Here is a 24,519-nt window from a genome sequence, read left to right as displayed (position 1 = left end):
GTAATACTTCTGGGGCATCTGAAACCTTTTTCCCACTTGAGGAATTCCTCTGTCCCTGGTTCCCACCCTCTTCCAGAGATCCACATGTACCTTGGGAGTGGATCTGGGTTGTCTCCATTGCCTTGCACACTTTTGTATTTCTGCTGTTGTTACAGCATGACTTTTGTGATCTTCGTTTTGTGCATACTTCTTCAAAAGTTGGCTTCTTCACAGAGCTTTTTTGTGTGCTGCCAGCTTTATTCTTCCCCTGTGACTTGGATTATCAATATTGAAAGTTAGACTGTTCTGAGTGTCTTTTATTTTACTATAATTAAGACAGAGTAGAAACAACAGGATGGTGACTTTAGGTATGAAGATCTTACTATCATTTTGAAATATGTTTCCAAAAGTTTGCTTTTTAAGATGCATGCTTAGTCCTTAAATTTAGTTATTTTTCTGATAGAATTAGTTAGGATGTCATGTGTCATCATTCCATTCACCCCCATTCCTGGGTACGATTACATGCCTGTGGTCCGCTTGTCTCTTAGTGCTGAGAGATGGGCACCAGCGTGCATGCTCTACAGCCTTTGTTCTGCAGGCTTCTGACTACTTTTGGACTGTGGATCCAAAGAAGAGTAGCAAATTTATTTTTTTCTGTGGCTAGGTATATTTGAGTAAGAAGTGTGGATTGAAAATTGTACATTAAGGAACTGGGTTTCTATTATCTAGGCTGTGATTATTTGCACTGCATCTGACCAAAAAGGGAATGTCATATCTTTCCATATTTTCTTTCTTTTTAGTTTGTATGTTCTTCAAAGCAAAGAGGGGATTTCACTGCACACTCGCTCTCAGTGGTTCCTTTTAGGATGGCTTTGTTGCCCTCCAACTCTCTCAAGTTACCCACCTAAAAAAAGGAAACTACTTTTTTGTGATTCAGAACCTCAGCCTATAGGATTTATTGCAAGAAGCTGGGAGAAAAAAAGTTTTTACATGTACAAGTGTCTAAAAGTGATCTAAAGGTGCTAATGGAATAACTGCTAGGTAGTAACTGCTAGATGTTGGGTTATAAATGCAGAGTGAAGACTGGAGTCTGTGGTATTTCATCTTTCTGCCTTTTATGGGTAATATGGTATTTTTCCTAAACTCACAACACTTCATCTTTCAGAGCAGGCTTTCTGAGAAATTGCAGATGAGCTAGCCTGTTGTGTCACAGGGAAGAAGCACAAACATTTTCCTTGCAGACCAGCTTTAACTAGTTGTAGCTAAATGCCTTAGTCATGTGGCATGGTTTTGCTGCATGGAAGAATTAAGTTTGACTGCATTAACTGCATGACTCTGTTATGTAACTGAAGATTTCCATTATCAGTCACTTCAGCCTTTGGTTTCCTGGGCAGTTGTCATTATTCCCAACTTCAATGTAAATATCAAACAGTTGTTTTTAAACTGTGGTTCTGCTGGCCTGGTACTCCAGATAACATAATACAGGACAACATACAGTGGGGATCCCTAACTGGAGGCTCTATCACGCCCACAGACTGTTGTAATCTTACTCTTGTAAGTATTTACTGGTTATTAAGGCAACTGAACTGTGGTTATCACTCTGTGTATGTTATTGCTGGCGAGCAGGATTTACTGGGTTGATGTAGAGCTGTACCAGCAGGGCTATACTGATCAGGCTTGGTACAGGCAGGCAAGACCCAATCAGGTGTACATCCATGACTAGAAATAATCCCCCCGCATCCTGAAGTTGACCTTGTCTGATGTGAATCATAAAGACAAAAGACCTGACACTTTGAGAAGGAAGCAATGGGGGGATTTTTAATTTTTAAAATAATTCAGTGGAGAAGTTTTTGCTGCTCTTAGGAAAGGGCTTTGCAGTTGTTATCCTCAATGTTAAAGACAGGCATGCATTTAAGTGGCTCAAAGCAGGAACAGAAGTGCCCTGGTTGATTTTGACAGAATCAGAGCTACAGGTAGTCTAGTTATAAACTTCCTGTTCTTGTGAGTAGTATTAAACACCATAAAGGTTTTGTTTAATGTTTCAGGCACTTTTTGAGGGCGGGATAGAGATTACATTCTACACTTTACCTTTTGCATACCAACATTTTATTTCCTTCACACTGTAAAACCTCACAAAGTTCAGCATGACAAGTGCAAAGTGTTGAGCTGTGGAGCTGTGAAAGTTGGGGGATGACCAACTAGCAAACAGCCTTGCAGCAAAAGATTTGGGGACCCTGGTAAACAATTAGTTGAAGTCAGTAGTGCATCATTGTAGAAATGGAGGCTGGCTGTGTACCAGACTGCATCAGCAGGAGTGTAGCCAGCAGGTTGAGGAAAGTGGTTATTCTGATTTCTATAGCACTTCTGAGGCCATTTCTGGAGTACTGTGTCCGGTTCTGGGCTTCCCAGTACAGAAGAAACACAGGGAGACTGAAGTGAGTCCAGGGGAGAACCTCTGACAAGGCCTGAAGCACATGACGTGCAAGAAAAATCTGAGATACCTGGGTTTGGTGAGCCTGGAGAAGGAGAATCTGGTCATGATCCTCAACTGCCAGATGTGTGGTTAGGGGAGCAAAGAGGGAGACTTTTCTCAGGTGCAGCACCAAGAAGGAGAGGTGGTGGACACAGGCTATGTGGCAAGGAGGATTCTGACTATGTGTAAAGGGAAAAAAGTACTTTTCTTGAGGATGGTCAGGCACTGAAAGAGGCACCCAGAGAGGCAATAGTCTCTCCATCCTGGGAGGTAAACCTCAGCTGGACAAGGCCTTGAGCAACCTGATTGAACTTTGATGTTATCTCAGCTTTGAGTAGGAGGTTGGACTCTGATCTCCAGAGATCCCTTCCAACATAAAATTATTCTGTGGTTCAGTATCATCTTTTTTTTTTTTTTCTCCCATGTTAGCAAATTTAATTAACATCATGGCTGCTTTAATAGAGAACAGTTGTTTCTCATACTTCTCAGAATGAAAAGAAATATGTGAAATAGAATCATCTTCTTGGTTTTGATAAAGTAGTTGAAACAACTTGTGTAAATTTCCTATTCCTTTTTTTTGTCATCTTAGGTGTTTACCCTGATTGGCTGGCGTTTTACTGTTTTGTCTGAATGTAAGTATTGGCAAGCTTTTAACTAAATTTTAGGCTTGTCAATGATGGGAAACTAAATTTTGTTCATGTTACTCTGCCATGTATTTAGTAAAAGTGCCAGTTCCCTTGTTCCTGGAAGAGAATTGCCAGAACAGGTTTCAAGAACTTTGAACCTATGTTTTACGTCTAGTGTTTTTTTCCCAAGTGTGGTTTCCTTATGTCGTGTTGTCAGCCTTGATAACAGTTGAAGTATTTTAAAGCTTTGTTCCATGGAGCTGTCAGAACAGCCTGCAATCCCTGCATAACTGCAAGCCTGAATCATCCTTTGCAAAAAATACAGGTTTAGTTGTTCTGCTAGATACGTTCTCATATCACAAAGGGGCCTCTTATCTAGTACGGTTCCTAATATCCTTATATCTGACATTATAAGGACTCTGACTAAGCAGTTGCTAACAACAGTTAACAAACCTTCCTTGTAGTTGTAAAGATCTAATGGGAGATATTTGCTGGTTTTTGATTTCCTCTGTAAAATAAAGAGCTTGTATGACTTACATGAAGTTGGATTTACAACATGGTTTTAATGCTGATGTTCTTGATGACAGTGCACTTAGCAAACCAAAGCACACAACAAATTTCGTGTTTCAAAATCATGTTGATATATGGAAAATAGCACGGGAAGTGCTATCAATGATAACTATGTCCAAAATAGGACAAAACCCAAGAACTGAATCCTTTCAGTGGTGTGTTGTGATTATTAATAGGGTATCCTAAGTGCCACTTGACTTTCCTTACAGTGAATTTATATCTGTGTTTTTGAGTACATTGCTTGCAGCAAACTTTTGGGAAAATAATAAGATTTTAAAAAAAAAATCTTATAATTCCTAAATGCCTGGAAGTTTGATAGACATCCTTGCAGAGAGCATACACTCTCAGCTATGTTGTGAAGGCATTCATTGCCAGTACTATATAATGCTCCATTACTCTTCTGGGGCAAAGACTGTGTATGTGAGCAACTATAATGTGTTAATTTTTCAGAAGAAACTTTGTTTGAAGTGTTATATAGTTGTTTCAGATGCTGCGGTTATGAGCCCTCAGCTGTGTGTGTGACTGATGTATGGAAGTTGTTCACACTGTGTTCTGGTTGCAGTGTATTGCTTTCCTCATGGGAGGTACCTGCACACTGCAGATACTTTGGGGAAAGAAGCAGTGAAGTAATGGCAATAACTTCTTTTTTCGACAGAGTCTTGCTGCCTAAAACTACTGAGAAATATCAGCCCCCTCCTCTCATGTCCTTAATTTCCTCTTTCATTTCACTGTTCAGACTTTTTACTATCTGCATCCTATTTGTATTTAGAGAAGGCACTTTGCAGTGATGGCTTTGCTGCAGTGATCTTTTGCGTCAGTGGCTGTAATATGTCATTGTGCATGTTGGTAATAATAGCTCTTACTTCAAGTATATGCTTGATAGCTACAGAACAAATAACACAGAGACTTTACTGGAAAATGTGCTCCAGTAATTTACCTTCAGAGCTCTGTGGGGAGCTCTGAAATGGGTGACAGCTGGTGAAAAATAATGGATTATCTTTCTGTGAGAGAAGCATGGGCAAGACCTACTTCTTACTTCAGTCTCCTTGCCCTCATCTCTTCTTCCCCCCTCATGTTCTGTATAACACTTAAGAATTTACCCTCTCAGTTTTCTGAGGGATTTAGGTGGAGACTGTTAGTTATCACTTTTGTGTTTAAGAAAAAAAAAAATTAATTGGCAAGGAAATAAATTTAGCTGTGCATAACAATTCATGGAAGAGGAAATCAACACTGTCTACTTGTAATCTTTTAACACTTGTCCAAAAATAGATTGTTGAGGAGTCATAGCATTTTAATTCAAATATGCAGTATTGGAATAAAAAGTAAGCAGGTACTTGAATTAGGATTGGGAAAAGCATCACTTAAAGTCCTAAGTATTGATCAATATACTATGAACAGTTGTCAGGCCAGATGTCTTTATCTGGTAATTCCAGAAGTGGTAGCCTATACTTTAAGGAAAACTTTTAAGTTGAGCTTATGTCTGTTAAATAAGACTTTGAAGGAGAGGTGGAACTGATGATACTCAAAGAAAAAATTTTTCATATGTGGTAACTGGAAGATTCTTACTAGACTTCGGGGGATTTTAATGTCTTAAAATATGTTCACATAAGAAAGATGAGACTTAGAATTGACTTCTTGAGTCTTTGAAAATGCATTTCTTATAGAGTGGTTCTTCAGAAGAGGACAACTTCTTAAATTTTTATTTCAAATAATATAGTTGTAAATTCTCCTGGCTTCTTTCCTTCCTTTAAAATACAGCTGCACAGTCAGTCAGGGGCGAACTTTTGCCAGCAACTGCACAAACAACTCAGCTATTGTAAAATATCTTAAAATAATTAGGTACATTTTTGTTCCTGTGTAAGAGTAGTGGTGCAGTCTAAGCACCACAGTAGAAATTGTGATGAAGTGACGCTTGCTGCTCATGCAAAAAATACAATGGAATAGTTCAACACACAGCTGTTCCTGATACTTCTTTTTTAAGATTTTGTGGACCTAGTTTTTTTTCTAAGTGATGTTGCTATGAACTTTGTTTTAAAATTCAAATTATATAGGAAATGAGTTAAACTTCAAGAAATCATTGAAAAGTGAAATTATGTAACTGTTAGGGTATAACCATTAGGATGCTTGCCGGAAGAATAGTCTTCAAGACTTGAGCTTCTTTACAGAAGATTTGAAGAACAAAAATGCAAGCTTTATAAGTACAGCCACCTTTCCCGTCAGTGCTGCATGTTATCTGTCTTGGAGACCGCTGTCACAGACTTGCATTGTGTGTATGCCTGCCTATAAGACCAGATCAAAGCTTGTATGTTACTTTAAAGTCCATGAAAGTACCAAGAGATTAAAAACATTTTTGGTAACACTCATTTCCTTGCTGGATTTGCAGTGGCAACCCAAAGATGGAATGATGTGTTACTAAACAAGCAGTCATGAGCACCTTTTTCATGTAGGTTAAAACAAAGAAGACGTAAGTGGCATAGATACTGAGCATCTTAAGAGATGAAAAATTAAGGAAAATATTAAAGATTGCATCTCTTCCAGACTTTCCTGTTACAAAATTCTGAAAAAGTTTATGGAACAAAAGGATTACATAGCTGCAGCTCCACAGTGCTAACATTTAAAATGAAACTAGCCTATCTGAACTACGGTATCAAGAGTGAAAAGTTTGACAGTCTTTAAAAGATGGTGGTTTGGGACTGATTGTTTTTTTGAAGTGACTCAATACAAGTGGAAAATACTACTTAAGAGCTAAAGCAATCACTGAATGGGCAAAGTAGCCAAGGTTTACTTAGATGACACTGGAGATAAATTAGTAAAGGAAAATACTAAATTCTGTGTGGAAAAAGAGAAGGGAATGGGCTATAGATAATATGATATTTAAGGAAGCAGAAAGGCAACTATTTGGTTTTTCTCTGTGTAAATAGTTGACTCAATGTCGATACTAGTTTGCAGTTACATTGCAACAGCTTAAAGTATTTTGAAGATTGGCAGAAATCCTTTCTTCTGCTTGTGGTCTCATCTTCTGCTTGTGGTCTCCTCAGAGGCCATGTACTATGTCAGATGATTTCTGGAAGGAAGTTAATGTGCCTTCACTGGTTCCTACTCTGGAAATGGGAAGTTATAAAAGCATGTCTACACTGGTAGTGTTTTCCAGCTGCATCTGTACTGGCATGCAGGTGCTCACCCTGGTGTTGCACTGAGGCATCCAGACGTTTGGTTGTTATTTTCAAGTATGAGTAAAGGAACAGGTTGAAAGCCAACAGAATGGAGCCTGAGGTATAGATGAAGATTTGAGATTACCAGCCTATTACAATCTTGTTCTGAATGTCCTAGTACCTGATTTTCTGTTTTCAGATCAACACACCTGTCTAAATGGGCTGTAAATGAGGAAGGAAAAGGAATTCTTTACTAAATGCGTGGAAATAAATCTTAGGGCAAAAGGTTTATGGATGTAATGCTTATTAAACAAAGATGATGTGTGGATAATCTTACTCTTAAATTCAAGTAAAGAGAAGTGTACAAAACTGAAAAGTTGTGTTTAAAATTAGAGGCTTAGAAGCAGAATGTTCTATCAGATCCTGCAGCTAACAAAAACTTGTTGGGATGATCCTCACTTGATATGCCAGCCTTGAAAATCTGAGGAGCAAGATGTAAAGCTGCAATGTGTGGTATTTACAACTGTGAATGTAATTATTGAAATACTTTTAATAGCAGTAATTTTGGTATCGGCTAAGGACAGGGAGCACATTTTTGTTTCCTACTGGCTTTAAGCATTTGCAAGAAAGAGGGAGAAGATAGAACACAGGGAGTTTGGGCTGCTGCTGGTCACACTGGGGCATGCAGAAATGGAAGATATGTTCTGGTTTGGAATGGTAGTGTAGAGGGTATAAGCTTCCAAGAGCCTACAAGAGGTTTGGGAATGCCTGGAAGCATATCCATTAAACAGTGTGTCATGTGGGCTGGCAATCTGTTGAGAGCTTGTTGTCTAAAATCATGATCCAGAAATTGGATTTAAGAATTTCTGAAAGAGATCATGGCAAAAATGTTAGGAAAAGTTGAACTAAAAATACTAAACAAAACCAAAAGTGTGTTCTTTGATATACAAAATACTGAGATAAGAGGAAAGAGCTTATTCAGTGTACTGTACATAAATTAGCAAAAAGTTGGATGAGGAAATGTGGCAAAAATGCAGAATGAGGGGGAGAGAAGAAGGAAGAACTCCATCCCAACTGTACTAGAGAAAGCTGAATTTATAATGCTTAGGGACCTGGAAATGTCTCTAGGAAAAGGCACAGTGTTCTGTTTTTAGATTCTTGTTCCGTATGCTTTGCATATACATGCAATGTTAAAGCTCTTTGGTCACGCTCTAAATTAGTTGGATTTTAAAAATTCACTCTTAACTGTTCCAGGATTTGAAATCCCTAAGGACAGCTGTTTGGTTTCAGGGACAGTTTAAAATTTTGAACATGTATAAACTGTCATGTGTCTAATATTCCACTAATATTTATTCAAACTGCTTTCTTTCAGGGCTATTCGATTTGTATTCCCCCCACCCCCCACTTCCAAACAAGCTTTACATGGGTTTTTATTCTTATTTAATAGCAGGTGTTATGATCTTGGTTGGTTTGAAACTTCAAAATAATTAGTTGATGCTATTTAGCAAACCAGTAACTTAAATGGGCAATATTCTAAAACCGAATTCTGCAGACTTCTCTGTTTATTTCTTAATAATATTTTTTTTGGCTTTTTTTTTTTTTTGAGCCATGAGCACTTTAAAAATACCTATACTGCTGATGATCGATGTACCACCTAGTTTGACTCCATTTCTAGAAATCTACATCTAAGGCCAGGTTTAAGATCTCCTCATAGATTTCCAGTAGATTTTTTTATTTCCTTGCAAAATCTAGACTTTCCTTTTTCAATATAATTTTAAGTGTAGCGTATGGAAAGCCTGGAGATGGATATGGATAAATTTTGAAACATGCTGAATCAGTGTCAGACATTAAGGAAAAGTTGCACAGTGAAATTAGAAGCACGTTGCTTTATCTGGATAGTTTCCATCACACCTTTGAAGGGCAGGAGGTGTATTTCTTTTCCCCTTCTACTCTATCTACATCCTTTTTGAGAAAGTAATTGTCAGGAAGCATCCTGCCTTCTGGAGATGCGCTTGCCTTCTCAATACCCCAAACCCCAGGGATTTTTCTGTTGCAGATGGCTGACCATGCTCCCAATGCTCTGCTTTTACTGTGTTAATGTTGCTAGTGACTTTTAGCACTTTGAGTCAGTGAAAAAAAGCGCTGCTGTAAATGCTTTTCCTCTTCATTGCTCCCAGCCAGGGGCATTGGAAGGAGCAGAACAAGGCAGAATGGCTTTGGCTCTAGAGTTCCTGGTCTAGAGAGGGAACTGAAGAAGTGAAAGTATTTATAATAATAAAAAAGCTGCTCTGAGCCTTTCATTATCATGTGTAACAAATCTTAGCATGGGATTTACCAGTATTTTCTGCAGATTTAAAGACAATCTCGCTCTTCTCTGCTTCTGAGTAACTTGAGCTACTTCAAATGTTCTAGTGCCTGGTTACAGTAGTTGCTTGTTACATGTCTTCGTGGCCTTTTCCTACGGCAAAAATCTGACTTTCATTGACCTTTTAATTAGATCTGGAGCTGCAGGGAAGTTCTGAAACAGGGTGAGTAATGTCTGAAAAAATATCCTCTTGCCCGCTACCATTTAAACGGAAGTGAAGAGAAAGATGTGCCACACCTGCGGTTGGAGTAGCTGTTGCTATCTGAACTCTCAAAATTGAAAACAGCTTAGGGTATTTGTATGCATAGTGTTGCAGCCTTGAGCCATCAAAAAAGAAAAAATCAGGGGCAGTTCTATAGCACTATAAACTGATGTAATGCCCCATCCCCTTAGTCTTATATTTCCTGGTTTATGGTTTGGGTCTGGCTGAGAACTGAAGTATCAGGAAAAGGGTAATTGTTATTTGACTGTGCCCCCTTACCCAACTTTTGGTGCAGTTCCCAGGGTGTTAGCACCAAGGCTGGCCACCTCTGCAGCAACTAGCCTGCTGAGAAGGCCATCACATGGGCACATCTCATATTGCTCCGTGCTACTTCAGATGATGGCCTCTGAAAAAGAGCTGTGCTCCTTTAGTCTTCTTGCTTCTTCTGCTAGTGTAGCAGCCTTTCCTGACCCTTCAGTGGTGATGATTCAATTTGTTAAATTACAGGATGATAGTTGCATTATGTGTCGTGGTAGGTTGGGTTCTTGTGGTTTAGTGAGCAGAATCATGTCAGTGAGGTGAGACCAGCTGAATTTATTAAACCTGATACAAGGAAGAGAGCAGATCTGTGAAACTGCCCCTCTGGCAGCAGTGATCCTCCCCAGTTGTGTCATTGAACTACATCTTTACTTCACTCTACATTTATAAGCAGAGAAAAGGGATTCCTTGTAAGGTGGTTTTCTCTCCTGTCACTGTAAGTGCAGTTGTGTCAGGTGCTTTCTCAAGAAGAGCTTATTAATAGAAACCTCTAACCTTTAAAATAAAGGAGGTGGCATGTGGTAAGTATAGCATCAATGTAAAGTATGAATTGTTCTGTTACATAATGCATACATTAAATTTTTAGTAACTTGAGAGAACATCTTGCATATATCTGGAGGAAATAAAAGATGTGTATTTACTGTAACTAATTGATAAAACAGTTATGCTGCTTGTCTTGCTAAGTTTTACTTTTAAGATTAAAGCATGCAGTCAGAAAACTAGAACTTTGCTCATACATTGATGTAAATGGTGTAAATGTAACTATGTAAGTTTATATCAGCATGGTGTGCTCATCAGATTGGAATCGGTTTATTTCTTATTAGGGTGCGCAAGAGGTGCTGGGTCTGAAATTTAGATTCATATGTTACTGAAATTTGGGTGAGCTTAAGTTTGAGATTTTTTTAATCTCTAGTTTGAAACTTTGAAAACCAAATGACAATATCAAAGTTTTTTTTCTGAACAGTCATAATTCTCAAACTATTCTAGAAAAAAATTAACTCTGCTTTCTAGGTTATTGATCATGAAATAAAATAGTGGATTTTAGTAATATTTACAACTTCGTTATGGATTGAAAGAAACTGAGTCATTGAAATTTTACTGTTTGGAACTAGTGATTCATGTAGAAGCTTGAAATGATTTTTCCATTACTGGTGTGCTTCATTATGTGGTCACCGTTTGCTGTGGCTTAAATGGCATCTTCAACATCTGCAAAATCTGGCCCTGGACTAGGAGTGCAGAAAAATTCAGGTGCAAATAAAGCTGTATTAAACAGAGATTGTATTCTGTGGTTTTCTGTCATCCCTTTCTTACAATGTTTTGACATGTATCATGGAAGTTCCCGTCCTAATGTGCTGTAGGCTGGCTATAAACAGACTCCTATGTAGTACTTCATGCTCACTGCAGTCCAAGGCAGATCCACATCAATTCCAAAAAAGGCCATTTTGCTGTTCCCCAGCTTCATCCTGCTGCCTGCCTTGGGCTGGGGCTCCAACATCACAGCTGTATGTGAGTCACTTTGGGTGAATGGTTTGGTGGGAGGGGTGGGATAGACAAGTTAGCTTTCGCCTGGAAACGTTTCCTGGTTTGACATACCATGTGAACACTAATGATGATCCAGACAATAGAATGGTGGGACGTGGTGGGAAGGAACAAGGACAAACTCTTTTCGGCAGCAAAATGGATGTCCTCTATTAAAGTGGTTTCAATGTAGCTTCCCATTCACTTGTCTCCAATGTCTGGATGTCAGACTCCCAAGGAATATCTGTAATTCAAAGAGCCTGTATGTGATTTGATGTGCGTGTGTCTTCTGAGCTGGGTATGATTGTCTGGAGGAAAATAAAAGGACTGAAGATGAACCTTAAGGAGGCACTGGATATCAACAGTTACACAAGAGCAGAAAAGATTCTTTATTGTGGAACAGTAATCTTTTCTTTGCATTTTTTTAAGCAAGATTTAAGAGGGAGGAAAGTACCATCTTTCAAAACCTTATGAAATTCAAGTAGAAGCAAGATCTCGTATTTCAGTCTCTTCAGAAAGTGACAATTTGCAGACATTGTTGGGCTTCTGCACAATAGATTGATCAGTGAAGTTTCCAAGGCTGAAGAGGCTGATAGACCACCAGGGAGCCCATGTTTGGTGTGTAGTCTGCTGAAAGAGCTGGGAACCTTAGGGAGAGGTTGGAGAGGCGTGGCAGCTTTCCCTCTCCCAGACAAATGTGACAAGTTGAAAAGAAGTAAGAAAAAATGGACTACAAACTGCAGTCAGGAACATAGATTCTCTAGGAGCTTTCTTAATTCTTTCATGAGAGGTGGTCTAGAACTTAATCTCAAGCTACTGAGTGTTTTTTGAAATACCCTGGTTATTACTTGTAAAGGTGCAGGTTTTCTTGTTCAGAATGTATCACCCTGCTTTAAAAAAGTCTGTGTCCTGATAGCTGTATGCTAAAATGTTGCATATTGTGAAGCTGCAACAAGCCTGTGTGGATAGTGGGTTACTTCTGGGTTTCCCAAACTAAATGCTATTCCCAGTCACATTTTTCTTCAGTCTTAGCACTAATAGTTCTGTCTTCCAAGGTCAACTTCAGTATTAAAAAAAAAAAACAAAAAACACTGCCTGAATTGGTTCTAGAAACCAAGTTGTACTTTCCTAAATTATGGATTATTCCATGACAGTAACACAACATGAAGATGAGAAATTGGGCAGTGAGCTTCCTGCTCTCTTGGGTCCTATATATAAGCTTCCTCTCCCTTGTATACTTGCATCCATCGTAGCATTAGCGTATGCCATTACCTTTAGGTCTGATTGGCATGTGGTTTTTATTTTACCTGACCATTATTGTTCTGTAGATAAGCTACTGTCTTACCTGTATATGAGTACAGCACATCGTCATTTGGTGTTTGTTCTTTGATATGTAAGCCAACACTTAATTCCCCATGCCTGCTAGAACTCTGTTGCTGTCTAGCTCTGAGATGCATGGTGGCCTTGACAGCAGTTAAACCGGCAAGTCATTTTGTCGCTTGGACCGCTGGGAACCATCTGCCCGTTCCTCAGTAGTTGTTTGTACAAATCTTGAGTATTATCTTTGCTGTCCTTTCATTGTAAGCATGAAAAGCAGTGAATGGGCTAGTCAGGCAGATAGCCCAGCTATTACGTGTTTGTGGTAACATTCATCAATGAACTGGCAAATGGTAGTGTGTTGCTGTGGATTGAGTCCTTCTGTGTGGTACTTGTTTTTGAGGCTTGCCACGCAAAAAGAAATAACAGTGAACACAGATGATGTTTCAAGGTAAATGCCTTGCTCTTCTGCTGGCAAATTTAGCAATGCTAATAGTATCAGCACTGGAACTACTACTCAGTATTTTTCTTCAGAATGTTTCCCGGTGCCATTACCCTTTAACATGGTGATAAATTCTTTTCATGCAGTTATCACAAAGTAGTATACAAATTCTAAATGCCAGGGTCAGTTCTTCTGTAACTGATACAGCCGCTCTTGAAGTAAAATGTAGATGCTATGAATGCTCTGTCTTGGCTTATGCCTAAAAGTAATGACAGTTTTATTCTTTTAAACCTTTGAGGATTTTGCATGTAATTCTAATCCAGTCATGTCCAAACTCATAATTCTGTTGAGTGCCAGTGATGTATCTGACTGAAAGCGGTCAGGCACTCTGTGAAAGCCCTCTGACATACGTAAAATGAAATGAAGCAAAATCTATAATCATGGCTGCAAATGGATATTGTTGTGAGCTACTTCAGAAAAGTTTGAGGTTTTTAAAAAACATTTGTTTACCAGATTAAGTATCACAATGCAGTATTTAATAAGAGTTACCACTTATTCTCTTGAAAAATGCTGGCAGTCTCAAGCAGATTCAGGCTTTCTTGTGTTGTATTAGTGTATATGTCTGTTTCTACTGGCATTTTAGTTCAGATAAATATGGTTAGAAGAGAACATCTTAAAATTAGGAAGTACTGACTAGCCAGGCACTACAAAACTGGATGGCCTTGCTTCGGCGATAAATGGGACTGACACTCTGGGTAGCAGTGTCCCGTATCAAGAGGTAGTTCTGCAAGGGCTGTAAGCACTTTGCAAGAGGTAACCAGGTTGTGCTTCTCAGGGTTTTAACACACCGGAGCTTGTGTCATTGTAATGATAACCAAAGTCTTGCATCACTGAATTTGTCTAATGAATGTTGATGAATGATGAAGAATCAGATCATTGAGCAAGAGGCAGACAGAGTAAGTGTGTGTATGTGTGTTATAACAACAGGATGGAGGGCATGGCAGAAGTCAAAGGCCTAGCAGAAAATGTGTCAGAGAAAATAATGTGTCACCTCTTGCTTGTGAACAGAACTTTGAAATTTGGCTTCTTGTAGAACTGGGATTTGCCTCCTTTGCTAGGCTCAGTGGAATAACCCTCTGTCCTTCCCACTGTACTAACTTCCCTTTTCTGCTCTACACTTTCTTTCTTCCCTCTTCTTTGTCAGTATTGCTCTACTGTCCCTCCATGACTAGGGACAGCAAGGTATGTCTGTTTTGCACTTTAGTATGTGCTGGCTGCCCAGCTCAGTAGATGGCTGCTGTATTCCTGCTGCAGCCATTCCCTTAGTGGAGATGATACTATTTGCTGCCAGGTTTTTTTTAATAAAACTTATAACAACTTGGTATCTTTGGACAACTTCAGTGAAATTTGATAAAGGAGATAGATATCAAGGGTCTTCACTGGGATCAAAAGGTACCATGCGGGAAGAATGGACACAGGCTGCCAAATAGCGTGATCACACATACCTTATTTCCTTAGGAAACCAGACTGAAAAAAAAGCATTCATGGAGGTAGACAGTAAGAGGAAACAGGCCAGCACAGGAAAAGGGAGGCAAGGATCTATAATTGGAAAAATTAAGACTGGAGTCAACAAAGGATGGAAGAATTAACAAAAATTTACATTTCTAAAATACAAGGAAAATTTCACAATCAGGTAGCAAGAGGATTGTACTTCTTTAAAAACTCAAGTGTGGGTTGTAACAGGTATTTATCACCCTAGTAAGCAGGTTGGGGCTACCTGGGTGTGGGTATCTCCCAAGACATGTGTACAAGCACTAACTTGTTAAACCTGTCAGCCTACTGTTTTAGTAACAATATCACAGGAATGCTGTTTCTTTGAAAAGGGTGCGCAAAGGGCAAACAAGTTACTTGATTTGTAGAATGTAAGTTAAGAGGGATGTTTGAGGGAAATGGTAAAACTTGCTGTTCTTTCATGTTATTCCTCCAAAGAAAACATCTTAAATAAAATATTGGATCTGCCTGGTGGGAGTATGGCTCCACAGACAATTATCTGCGTCATGTTGTTGTTTCCCTGACATTAATATTTTGCAATTCACATAGTTTCCTACCACAATGTTTTGTAAAGGGGATGAGTAGATAAAGAGAGTGTGGTGGCAGATTTCTGTATGACCAGACAGTTTGGACATACCTTCTGGGTAGATCTACCTGAATGTTATCATCATGTTATATAATGACTTAAACACCAAATCACTTACAATATCAGTTCTGAACTGTGAAATTATCTGGTGCAGGGCAGTCCAGTATATGTATAGATTTTCCAGAGAGGCCATGGAGTCTCTGTCCTTGGAAGTTTTTGATACCTGACTGGGCAAAACCATGAGTAATCTGGTCTGAAATCAATATTGACTGATCTGAGCAGGAGGTTGGAGTAGAGACCTTTTGAGGTCCCTTTCAACCTGAATTGTTGAAAGAGACCTGTAAGTCTGTATTATTTTCTTGTAGTTGTCACATTTATTTAAAACTTTTAAGCTGCCAATGATAGAAAACATCAGATGTTCTTAAACATTTGGCATCTTCAACTTGGTGATTTTTGTGACTGAATTTCTGGAAACTTGCACTGCCTAACAAAATACACAGGAGTCCTCAAATTGGAGTCATTGGGTAACTCCACCACTGAAGCCATAGTTACCATAAACCCAGCAGGTAGTCTTTTGTCCACTGTAATGTAAAGGTGCTAGCTTTTGTGATTCCAGATAGTAAATTACTGACATAAATTGAATGGTTCAGAATCGGAACAGAAAGTAAAAATCCAAAACATACCTTAAAATTAATCATTTTTAACCACATTCTAGCTTGGGAAAAGTTGTCCTATTATTTTTTTTGAGGGTGATGTTGACAATACTACCATTGCTCCTTGACTTTCTTACAGAAATGAGAGGAAATTTGACATATGCTTCTGACCTTGAGAGAGGCTGGTGTACACCTTTTCCTGGGGTAGCAGTGCAGAGTGCCCAATCTACTGTGCCAGATCGTGTCCGCTGGCATTTCCTGCAGCTTTTAGTTGTTCTGAAACAGTCATCAAATATCTTTTATCAGGTGGCATAATACAAAGTGGCTGCAGTGTAGCTGCACCAACTCACAAACCTAAATTAGAATTCTATTTACCTATGACTGCACTTCAAATTGTGTTTTCAAATTACTCAAATTGATGTTTTCTTTTTGTGCAAACAAAATATCCTAGTCTCATCTATCAGGGAAAGAGGAGAGTATGATCGGAATAGAATTTGTTTGTGGGTGGAGAATTATGTCTTCCATACATACCGTGGTTTTCAAGTGGAGAAATAAATGCTGGCGTTTTACTTCCTGTTATGAATATTGATCAAAACATTGACTGTCACTGTTTTGTATTATAATCTTGAGAGCATAAATTTCTTGGCTTCTTAAAATTAGTTGTGTTTTTTCTTGTGTGTCCTTATGGAGAACACCCTTCTTCCAAACAAGTGTTAACTATAGTAATGCAAAGGCAGCTTGATAGAAAAGGCAGTGATACATACAAATATATTGCACGTAGAACGCCTATCCCAAATTCTGATTACAGTCTCACAGTCATGAATAAACAATTTCTTGTGATTACTCTCAGCTAATGTTACCCTGACAACAAAATTCAGTAATCACTGCCAGCAAAACCCCCAGTACAGCTAATGCTTCTGTTTGCCAGGATGAAATACTTTCATTAAGTATTAAATCAAGACCAAATCATAAGTTCTGCTTTTAATATTAGGATGAAAACTAATCAGTGAAGTGTAATTATTCATTCAGTATATAGAGAGAAGTTTGTTTTGAGTTCCCTATTTATAAAATAGTGATCTGTAAAAGGAGAAGCTGATGCTATTTACCAGTTATATAGTGACGGGTATATCACTTGGCATCATTCTGGCAAGCACAAAGAACACAGCTTTCTGATACTTTTTGGTGCAGATTTCTGCTCCCTCATTTTTTCCAGTTCTGTGCATGCTACTGATCTGGGTATTACAGGGTTGAGGAGCAGTAACCTCCTAAGGTGGGGGAGCAGGAAATCAAATTGGAAATATGTTTTGATTTAACTTACTAAGAGGTAAAAATTGTGCAGTCCAGTACTTAAAAGCAGCAGGTCACATCCTGGTGTAAATAGGGTTCTACTTCAAAATGCCAGTTTAGTAAATATCAGTTTAAATTAGTTACTGGTGTGTTGCCTCCTCTGAGCTCTGATCTGCTGCAAAACCTCTGTTGTAGTCTCTGTGATGATGAGGTTCTGTGGATATTAGGTTTTATTTTCAAATTGTATTTACTTCTATGGAATCTTGGATGCCTTGAGAAAGACTTGCATTTTTCCATTTCAGGGGAAGTCCCATCCAATTTAGAATTTTTCTGTACATTCAGATATTCATGTTTGATGCTTAGCTTTCTAGGAGGAAGACCACTGAAGTTGCATTGTTTCTGAACACCAACACCTGCTAAGTACTAAAAGCTAACATTAGTTAAGTGCACAAGTAGCTTTTAAAAACAGTACTTCCTTTTAGGAGGGAATACTTTTTTTCATTTACGTGTATTAAACTAAATCATTTTAGTATGTAGTATATACTTCAGTTAACCAACTGGGATGCAAAAAGCAGGACCAAGCTAGGACTCTTGCACTTTCTGAACTGAAATAGTGGTAAAGCAGATGAGGTCTGCCAATCCTTCCTTCTTAAAGGATACAGTTCCTAGAAAGATAACATTAATGTCCTTCTCTGCAGACACTGTTTCTTCTGTTTACTCAAATTGAGGTGTGTGCTCTGCTTGATACGTAATATTATTACCTTTAAAAATACAAAACTAATTGTATTCACTTGCTTTAATATGACTTAATGCATTTCTAAACCAAATTTGAGTTTTAACGAGGTGAAGTTTGATACACTTTAATGCAAGGAAAATGACGGACAAAATAATAAAATATTTTGTCACCAGTTTACAAAATAAGAATAATGAAAGAAATAAGGAGAATTTTTTAAGTGTACAAGACAGCTTAAACTTGTGTAGTTTTGTGTTTTCCTGTATTGAAAGTTGCTTGTGATCCATTTAAAGCAACAAGGTTTTTTATAAATACTGAAACAAATTATTTCACTATTCTGTTTACTGAGTAGAATTATTGCTAAAATTGGTTATTTCCTTTTTTTAAAAAAAGGGAGGGGGGGGAACTTATTCTTGGCTTAGTATCCTCCAGAAGTAAAATTACAGGGTTTAATTTCCCCTCCTCTTGAATTTTAATGACAGAAGCTAGTGTTCTGCAAACTTAGTCTAATGACCTGTATTCTGTAGTAGCTATCCATAACTTGGTAATGGAACATTAACATTTATTTCTTATTTGTAGTCACATTTCCTCAATCTGTCCTGATTGATGGGAAAGGAAGGAGGCAAGAGAACCTTGAAAAATAGCTGATACATATCACAGCTATCAGCTGTGATGTTTACTTGTATAGATGTCTGATTGGACCGGTGTACGTCTTGAACTAGTTTGAGTTGGTGTTGCTGGATAAGTTTGGGGTTTTGGGATGATAGTGTCAGTGGCCTTGTGGTGGGGGACACTGTGGTCAGCATTTCTGCCCAGCTGAAATGGGGAATCTAGCAGAAAATCTACTAGAATCTCATTCTTAAATTTTGTCCTTTGGATGGGCAAGAAACATCCAGTGAAAAGGGTATTACTTGTGAAGGAAACCTTTTCAGTAACACCTCTCCTGAGTACAAAGCAGCAGCATGGCTTTTCTTCAGTACAGCTGTATCTTAATTTTATTAGCCATTATGAATTTTTGCTGAGAGGTTTTCAAGTTTTCTTGGTTAGACTTCATACTGCAGTCTGTAGTCTCCAGTTCTGTCTTCCATATCTTCTGCATATTTGTAAGGTTTGTTTTGTTTGTGTTAGCATCTGAAATACATTGTCGAGGCAGTGACCCCTCTTGTAGGAATTGTGTTTGGCTTATAACTCATTAGCTTAATGGTAATGTAAGGTGAGGTAAAACAATAGCCTGGGCTGAATGATAAATAGTAGCTCTGTGATGTTTTATTCAGTTACAAATGGGAAAAATACATGTGTTTAAAAACTTCAGTCTTTTTAGTCTAATATAGTGTTTGTGATGAGGTCAAGAGCAGCAATCTTTTTTGTGCTTAGAAGTGTAAGCTGCTGCTTTGTAGACACCGTACTTGATCTTGTGCAGTTCAGCTTACACCACTGTTTCTCCTTATTGATTTGGTCTTCGTAGAATAGTGAATTGTAACAACTGTTGTATCTAAACAGTAATCCTTACCTTGTGATATGCTGTCATGCTAAATATTCTGAATAGGAACTGGAGAGGAGAAAATTGATGGGATCTGCAGGTACAGTGGAATTTATCAAGCCGATATTGACATGTCTTGAATCCAGTGGGACCACCAGAACAAAGTGTAGGTTAGTTAATAGCTGGACGTCTTTTAGACTGCACCACTTCAGTACTTGGTCCAACTGAGATCTGATGAATGTTGCTTAACAAAAAAGATAGTTCAAACCAAAAAACCTTAAATTAGCCATAGATCTTGTAGAAAATGCTTTCATTGCTATTGAGTAGACACAGCTATCTCTTGAGAGTGGGTTGTTAAAGCTTTAACTGGTACTAGCTGAAATAATAAAAAGTAAAGCTGAACTCTGCTTAAGATGATAATTATTCTGGTGGCTGAAGGATAGGACAGATTTTCTCTGGGGTTTACCAGTAATGAATTAGCCCTCTCCCTTTCACGTGGTCCTTCCCTGATTCACAGAATGGTAAGAAAAAGGGGAAGAAAATCCTTCTGAAATACTACTTTGCTCTTTAGTCACTGGCAGCAAGGCAGAACCAATGATAGGATTGAACTTTTCAAAAAATTCTAAGTGTTAATTTAATAGTGTAATGAATATTTCTGCTTTCTATAGTTCTAATAGTAGTTGAAAAACTGCTGTTGCAGTGGGTATACAATGAGTACTTTTGACCCCTGGTTTATGGATTATTTTGGCTTACAATATTTCTCTTCATAATTGATTTTTTTTTTCCTTAAACAGCAAGACCGTTTACAAAATTGGTAAAGGAAATGCAACTCCATCGAGATGACTTTGAAATTATAAAAGTGATTGGAAGAGGTGCATTTGGTGAGGTAAGAAATTTTTATTCTTAGCCGTAGTAATGTAGCTTTGATTGTTTGTGCATCTGATTTCTTGCTACAGTTGACCTGTACCTGGCCTAAAGACAAAAGATTCACACAGATGTGTTAAAGTAGTTCCAAACGTGGGATGTAGCTAGGTACTAGTGAAAGATCCCTTTGAAGCAGGAACCAGTGTCCAGTTCTGCCGTTTCTGTGACTGGCTCATTCTGACATCAGTGTAGCAAAACAAGTGTCTCTTCAATGTGTGTATGAACAGGGTGGTCCCATCTAGCAGCTGCACAGCTGAATTTGGGATCTCTTCTCCCACTTGCCATATGTACTCTTCTGTGCTGCTATAATTTAACACAGAACTGGGCTGCTAATGGTAGGAACGCAGAGGCTGCTCCACCCATCTGCCTGTCTCTGTAGCAATCTGGTAATGTAGAAAGACGCATTTGGCTGCCTTAAAGGCTGTTCCCTGTCATCTTTGAAGATCAAAGGCTGCTGGATCTGTTTTTTGGACAGCAAGTTGAATCATGCTGGGATGATAGGAACGCCTTGTGTTTTGAGGACTCGCCAGTCCCAAGACCCTGGACTGAAGCTTTACTTCTTAATATGCGTGATGAAAGTCTCATCAGTCACAGAAGTCTGATAGGGCTTGCCACTGGCAAAAGCATTCATGAGCACGTCCCCTCCAGTAGGCATAGGATACCTGAGACTACTGGAGAACCTCAAAGACAACCCTTCCAGCATTTAAGTATGTGTAACTAAGGCCAATGCTGTCAGCAAAAGAGGTTATTAACTAGATACTTTCTTGAAGTAAAAACCCCTTAGACATCTTTCAGGAATCTTCTTTTAAGTAGTGCCACACTAAAGTCAAGTGTAGTCACAGCCATTAGCGGCTCACTTCAGCCATTAGCACTTGGTTACAACTTCTGCAGCCGGTGGCTAAGGCTGGGCTTCCTTATCTTCATCTCATATTGTCCGCACAGAGAGCAGGACTGTGTGCCATGAAGGCCTTTCCTTCCAAGCATGGTGTGCTCTGGACACATCAAACTCTTTTACATATGGTTTGAATGAGGGACAGAAGTATCACAGACAGACCAGAAACTAAGCTGGAAAAATGCCAGGACCCTACTTGACCTAGCTCAGAAAGGAATAAGGTTTGAATGTGCACATGCACTTGGTAGGGGGTGAAGTAATAGCTTCATATCCACGTTAATTTTAAGCTACTTCAGAGAGTGCTTTTGAGGAAAATGGACACCTAAGGCAGATATTCATGTTTCAGGAACATCTTCATCTGTACCACCATCTAATGATGTGATGAGGTAACATGGAATTATTGTGAGCATAGCTGCTTAATGTCCAGATAAATAGTAACATCTTGACCTGTAATACAAAAGTTCACTTTCTAGTGGATGTTGAATGTGATGAGTTGCACCATTTGTAACAAAGAAGGAAGTGTTATCTTAGGGTAGTGGAAATACTGCATGAAAATTAGTTGGTTGTTTCACTTGAGTGTTTTTAGCTGGTGTGTATTATTTGAGCATGGCTTTTAGAGAGAAAGGTTACTGCGAAGAGTTTGGCAGGAAAAGGCAGAAATGGGAAGAAAATTGAGATGTGAGGAAGAGCTGAAAGCCACAAATCAAGTCCAGAAAAGAGGTCTGAGCCAGAGTGGTTTATGAGTAGATAAAAGGCCTAGAGAATCGAGACAGTAGTTGGTAACCATCTACCTCTACATTAGGGTTTTGTCTCAAAGCAGTAGCACAGTTTTGAAGAGAGTGCCCCCACTTATTGCAGAATGATTTTGGTATGCATGAGCTGGCTTTCTTTTGGAAGAAAGTAAACCAGAACCTCTATTGCAGGTGTGCACCAAATGTGCTTCTGGCCTCAAGGAGTACATAAGAATCAGTCACTGGGGTTGACTTTCCTAGCAGCTTCAAAGCATGTTTGGTCTGGGTAGATAGTCTAAAGCAAAATTCCTGAAGTGCATACAGTATAGATGGGAAGGCCCAGTGCAGGCTTCTTTTGTCTGTTGTTCTGGTCTTGCTGTGCCAAATTATTTGCTATAGTAACTGTGACCACTGATTCCTAAAGAATTTTAGATTAGTGTTTTGGCAGTTTGTCTTTTGGAGGGATTAGAAGTGGTTTCTGGATCTTTTCAGAAGTAGACTTGTGAATGCTATAGCTATCAAATGGTATCAGGTTAAGGGAACCCTTTATAGCGACTTGCAGATGGAATCAGTGTTGGGGATGCCTTCATGCAGCGTAACTTTAAGGAAGGGCTGTTTTCCATACTACTTGCTCTGTGCTTTTTCAGAAAGATGCTCTTCTCCACTAAGGAACTGACCAACTGGAAATATCAGTTCAAGAGCAGATGAAGTGTTTATACGAACTTAAAGAGACTTCAGTTTATATTTGCTAGGGGGCTTAGGATGACTTTTCTTAGCTTTAGATCAGGAGTCTTAAGGTGTATAAATGATACAAATTCTGGGTAGAAACTGGTCTTAATAGTGTTTAGAGTGCCTGAATGAACAATGTCATTTGTTTTCTTTCATTTGGAAAAGTGAACTTAACTAAAGCAATTTGTACATTCTATTCCCCCCCTAGTGGAAATGAAATTCACAGAAGTGAAATGTGAAAGTGTCTTAATTTCATCCTTCTGTTAGAGCTGTGAGTGCTTACGAAGTCAGCGGTGTTAGTTATCTGTCAATATCCTGTTGTATTGTTCATCTTTTAATTTAGAAGTTTCAGTTTATAGTTGTAGGAGCTTGAAACTTTTTGATCAGTTTAAATTATGCAGGAATCATTGTTTCTTACTCTTTTAATCCCACTTGTCAGAGAACATTTTGAGTTTTTCGCTTGTGAATGAATCCTTTGACCCTCGTATATACTACACTGTTATAACTGCCAAATATTATAAGCATTATTGAATAGTAATTATATAAATGTTGACATTCCATAATAAGAAAATAAAATGTAGTTTCTTGAGAGGGACTTGTGGCATCTGACCTGTGTAAAGCAACATTTCAGAAAACTGAATGAGGGAGCGGCAAGTAATTTTTCTGTAGTACATTCATACATACATAGGAACTACCTTAGAAATTGGTTGATGGCATTCTAGTAGTTATAAGATTATTCATTAGTTCTTGTTTAAAAAAAAAAAACCCAAGCAACTCAAATACAACTGTTAGAAATAAAATTTAAAAATACTTATAAAATATTTGTTAGAATGCATAAAGAAATTAATCAGAATTAAACTAAACGTATTCCCATTAGAATTAAGTAGTTTAAATTAAACACTGAACAGCTAAACAGGCCAGACTTCAAAAAGGATAAAAACTACATTTCATTCTTCTCAATTTAGCTACTTCAGACTTTTTTGAGAATTTCAGGGGCTTTAATCTTACCATTCAACTTTTACATAAATCACTAGTTTTGAAGAAAGCTTAAATAAAATAAAGGCAAAATATTAGTTATTAGTCAGGATCAGTGATTGATTTTTGCCACACAACATGTAAGCCAAGGAAACACAGAGAAACAATTGAGACCACATGTGAGCTTGTCCCTGTGAACACAACTGCAAAATCAGTATCTGATTTAAGCCAAATTGATATAATCACCAGTACATATCTGTACTGGCATGTCAATGCCTTTTTCTTTCTTTCTTTTCAAACCAGCAGAACTCAACCTGGTTCTTTACACTTTTTCCAGCAATACGAGAAAAAAAATCCAACTGGTAATCCAAAATCACCTGAATGAAAGTTTTTATGGCACAGAAGATCTGAGAAAGCAAGAGAAAAAATGTTTCTTATAGTTCTCGTTATTATGCTAGGACAGAAATAGTCTAGCTCAGAATGTAGAGATTTCTTCTCTAGCCACCTGCCAAAACATGCAGTTCTCCTTTTCTCATAAACTAAGCCAGCCACTTTGTGGGGTAAACTGAATGTTTGAATAGCCTTTAAAGCAACATTTAAGGCTCTGACTCCTGGAGTCACTGGCTTGAGAACATAAATTTATTTTTTTCAGAACTTTTCATAGTTATGAAGAAAAGTTTGAAATGTTGAGTGCATGACAGCTAGACTAGCATACAATTTGAAATGCTAGCTGTAAGAAGGATAAACTACTTGTGGCTCTTCCCCATTTCCTAAGGTGTATTCACCTGGGAGTGTACGCAGCTGGGTGGAAAATTTTGTGAATGCTCCAATGTTATTTTCAGTCTTTCTTTTTGCAGGTCATATAGGCAGATAAGTCATGTGCAAAGGGGCAACCTGCATGATAATAATTAAAAAGCCCCCTGAAATAAAGTCAGAACTAAAATGGTTTTCTGTAATCTTAATTCTGTTTTTTATTAATAAAATTAATGTAGAAGTCTGTCTTTGTAGACAAGAAT

General features: G+C 38.3%; 1 protein-coding gene across 10 annotated transcripts in view; it reads left to right on the top strand.

Annotated features, from left to right (window-relative positions):
* The window catches only part of CDC42BPB (CDC42 binding protein kinase beta), a 97,593-nt gene that overhangs the window by 9,406 nt on the left and 63,668 nt on the right, over window positions 1-24,519 (top strand). For all 10 annotated transcript variants that reach the window (XM_074908705.1, XM_074908704.1, XM_074908703.1 and 7 more), the window contains exon 2: window positions 20,047-20,138. In XM_074908705.1, the coding sequence (XP_074764806.1) occupies window positions 20,047-20,138 (92 nt within the window). The remainder of the gene's footprint in view (window positions 1-20,046; window positions 20,139-24,519) is intronic.

The sequence above is a fragment of the Athene noctua genome, chromosome 6 (genome assembly GCF_965140245.1).
Source record: "Athene noctua chromosome 6, bAthNoc1.hap1.1, whole genome shotgun sequence".
NCBI lineage: Eukaryota > Metazoa > Chordata > Aves > Strigiformes > Strigidae > Athene > Athene noctua.
The sequence above is the reverse complement of the archived record's forward strand: the minus strand, read 5'-3'. Positions and strand labels throughout refer to the sequence as shown.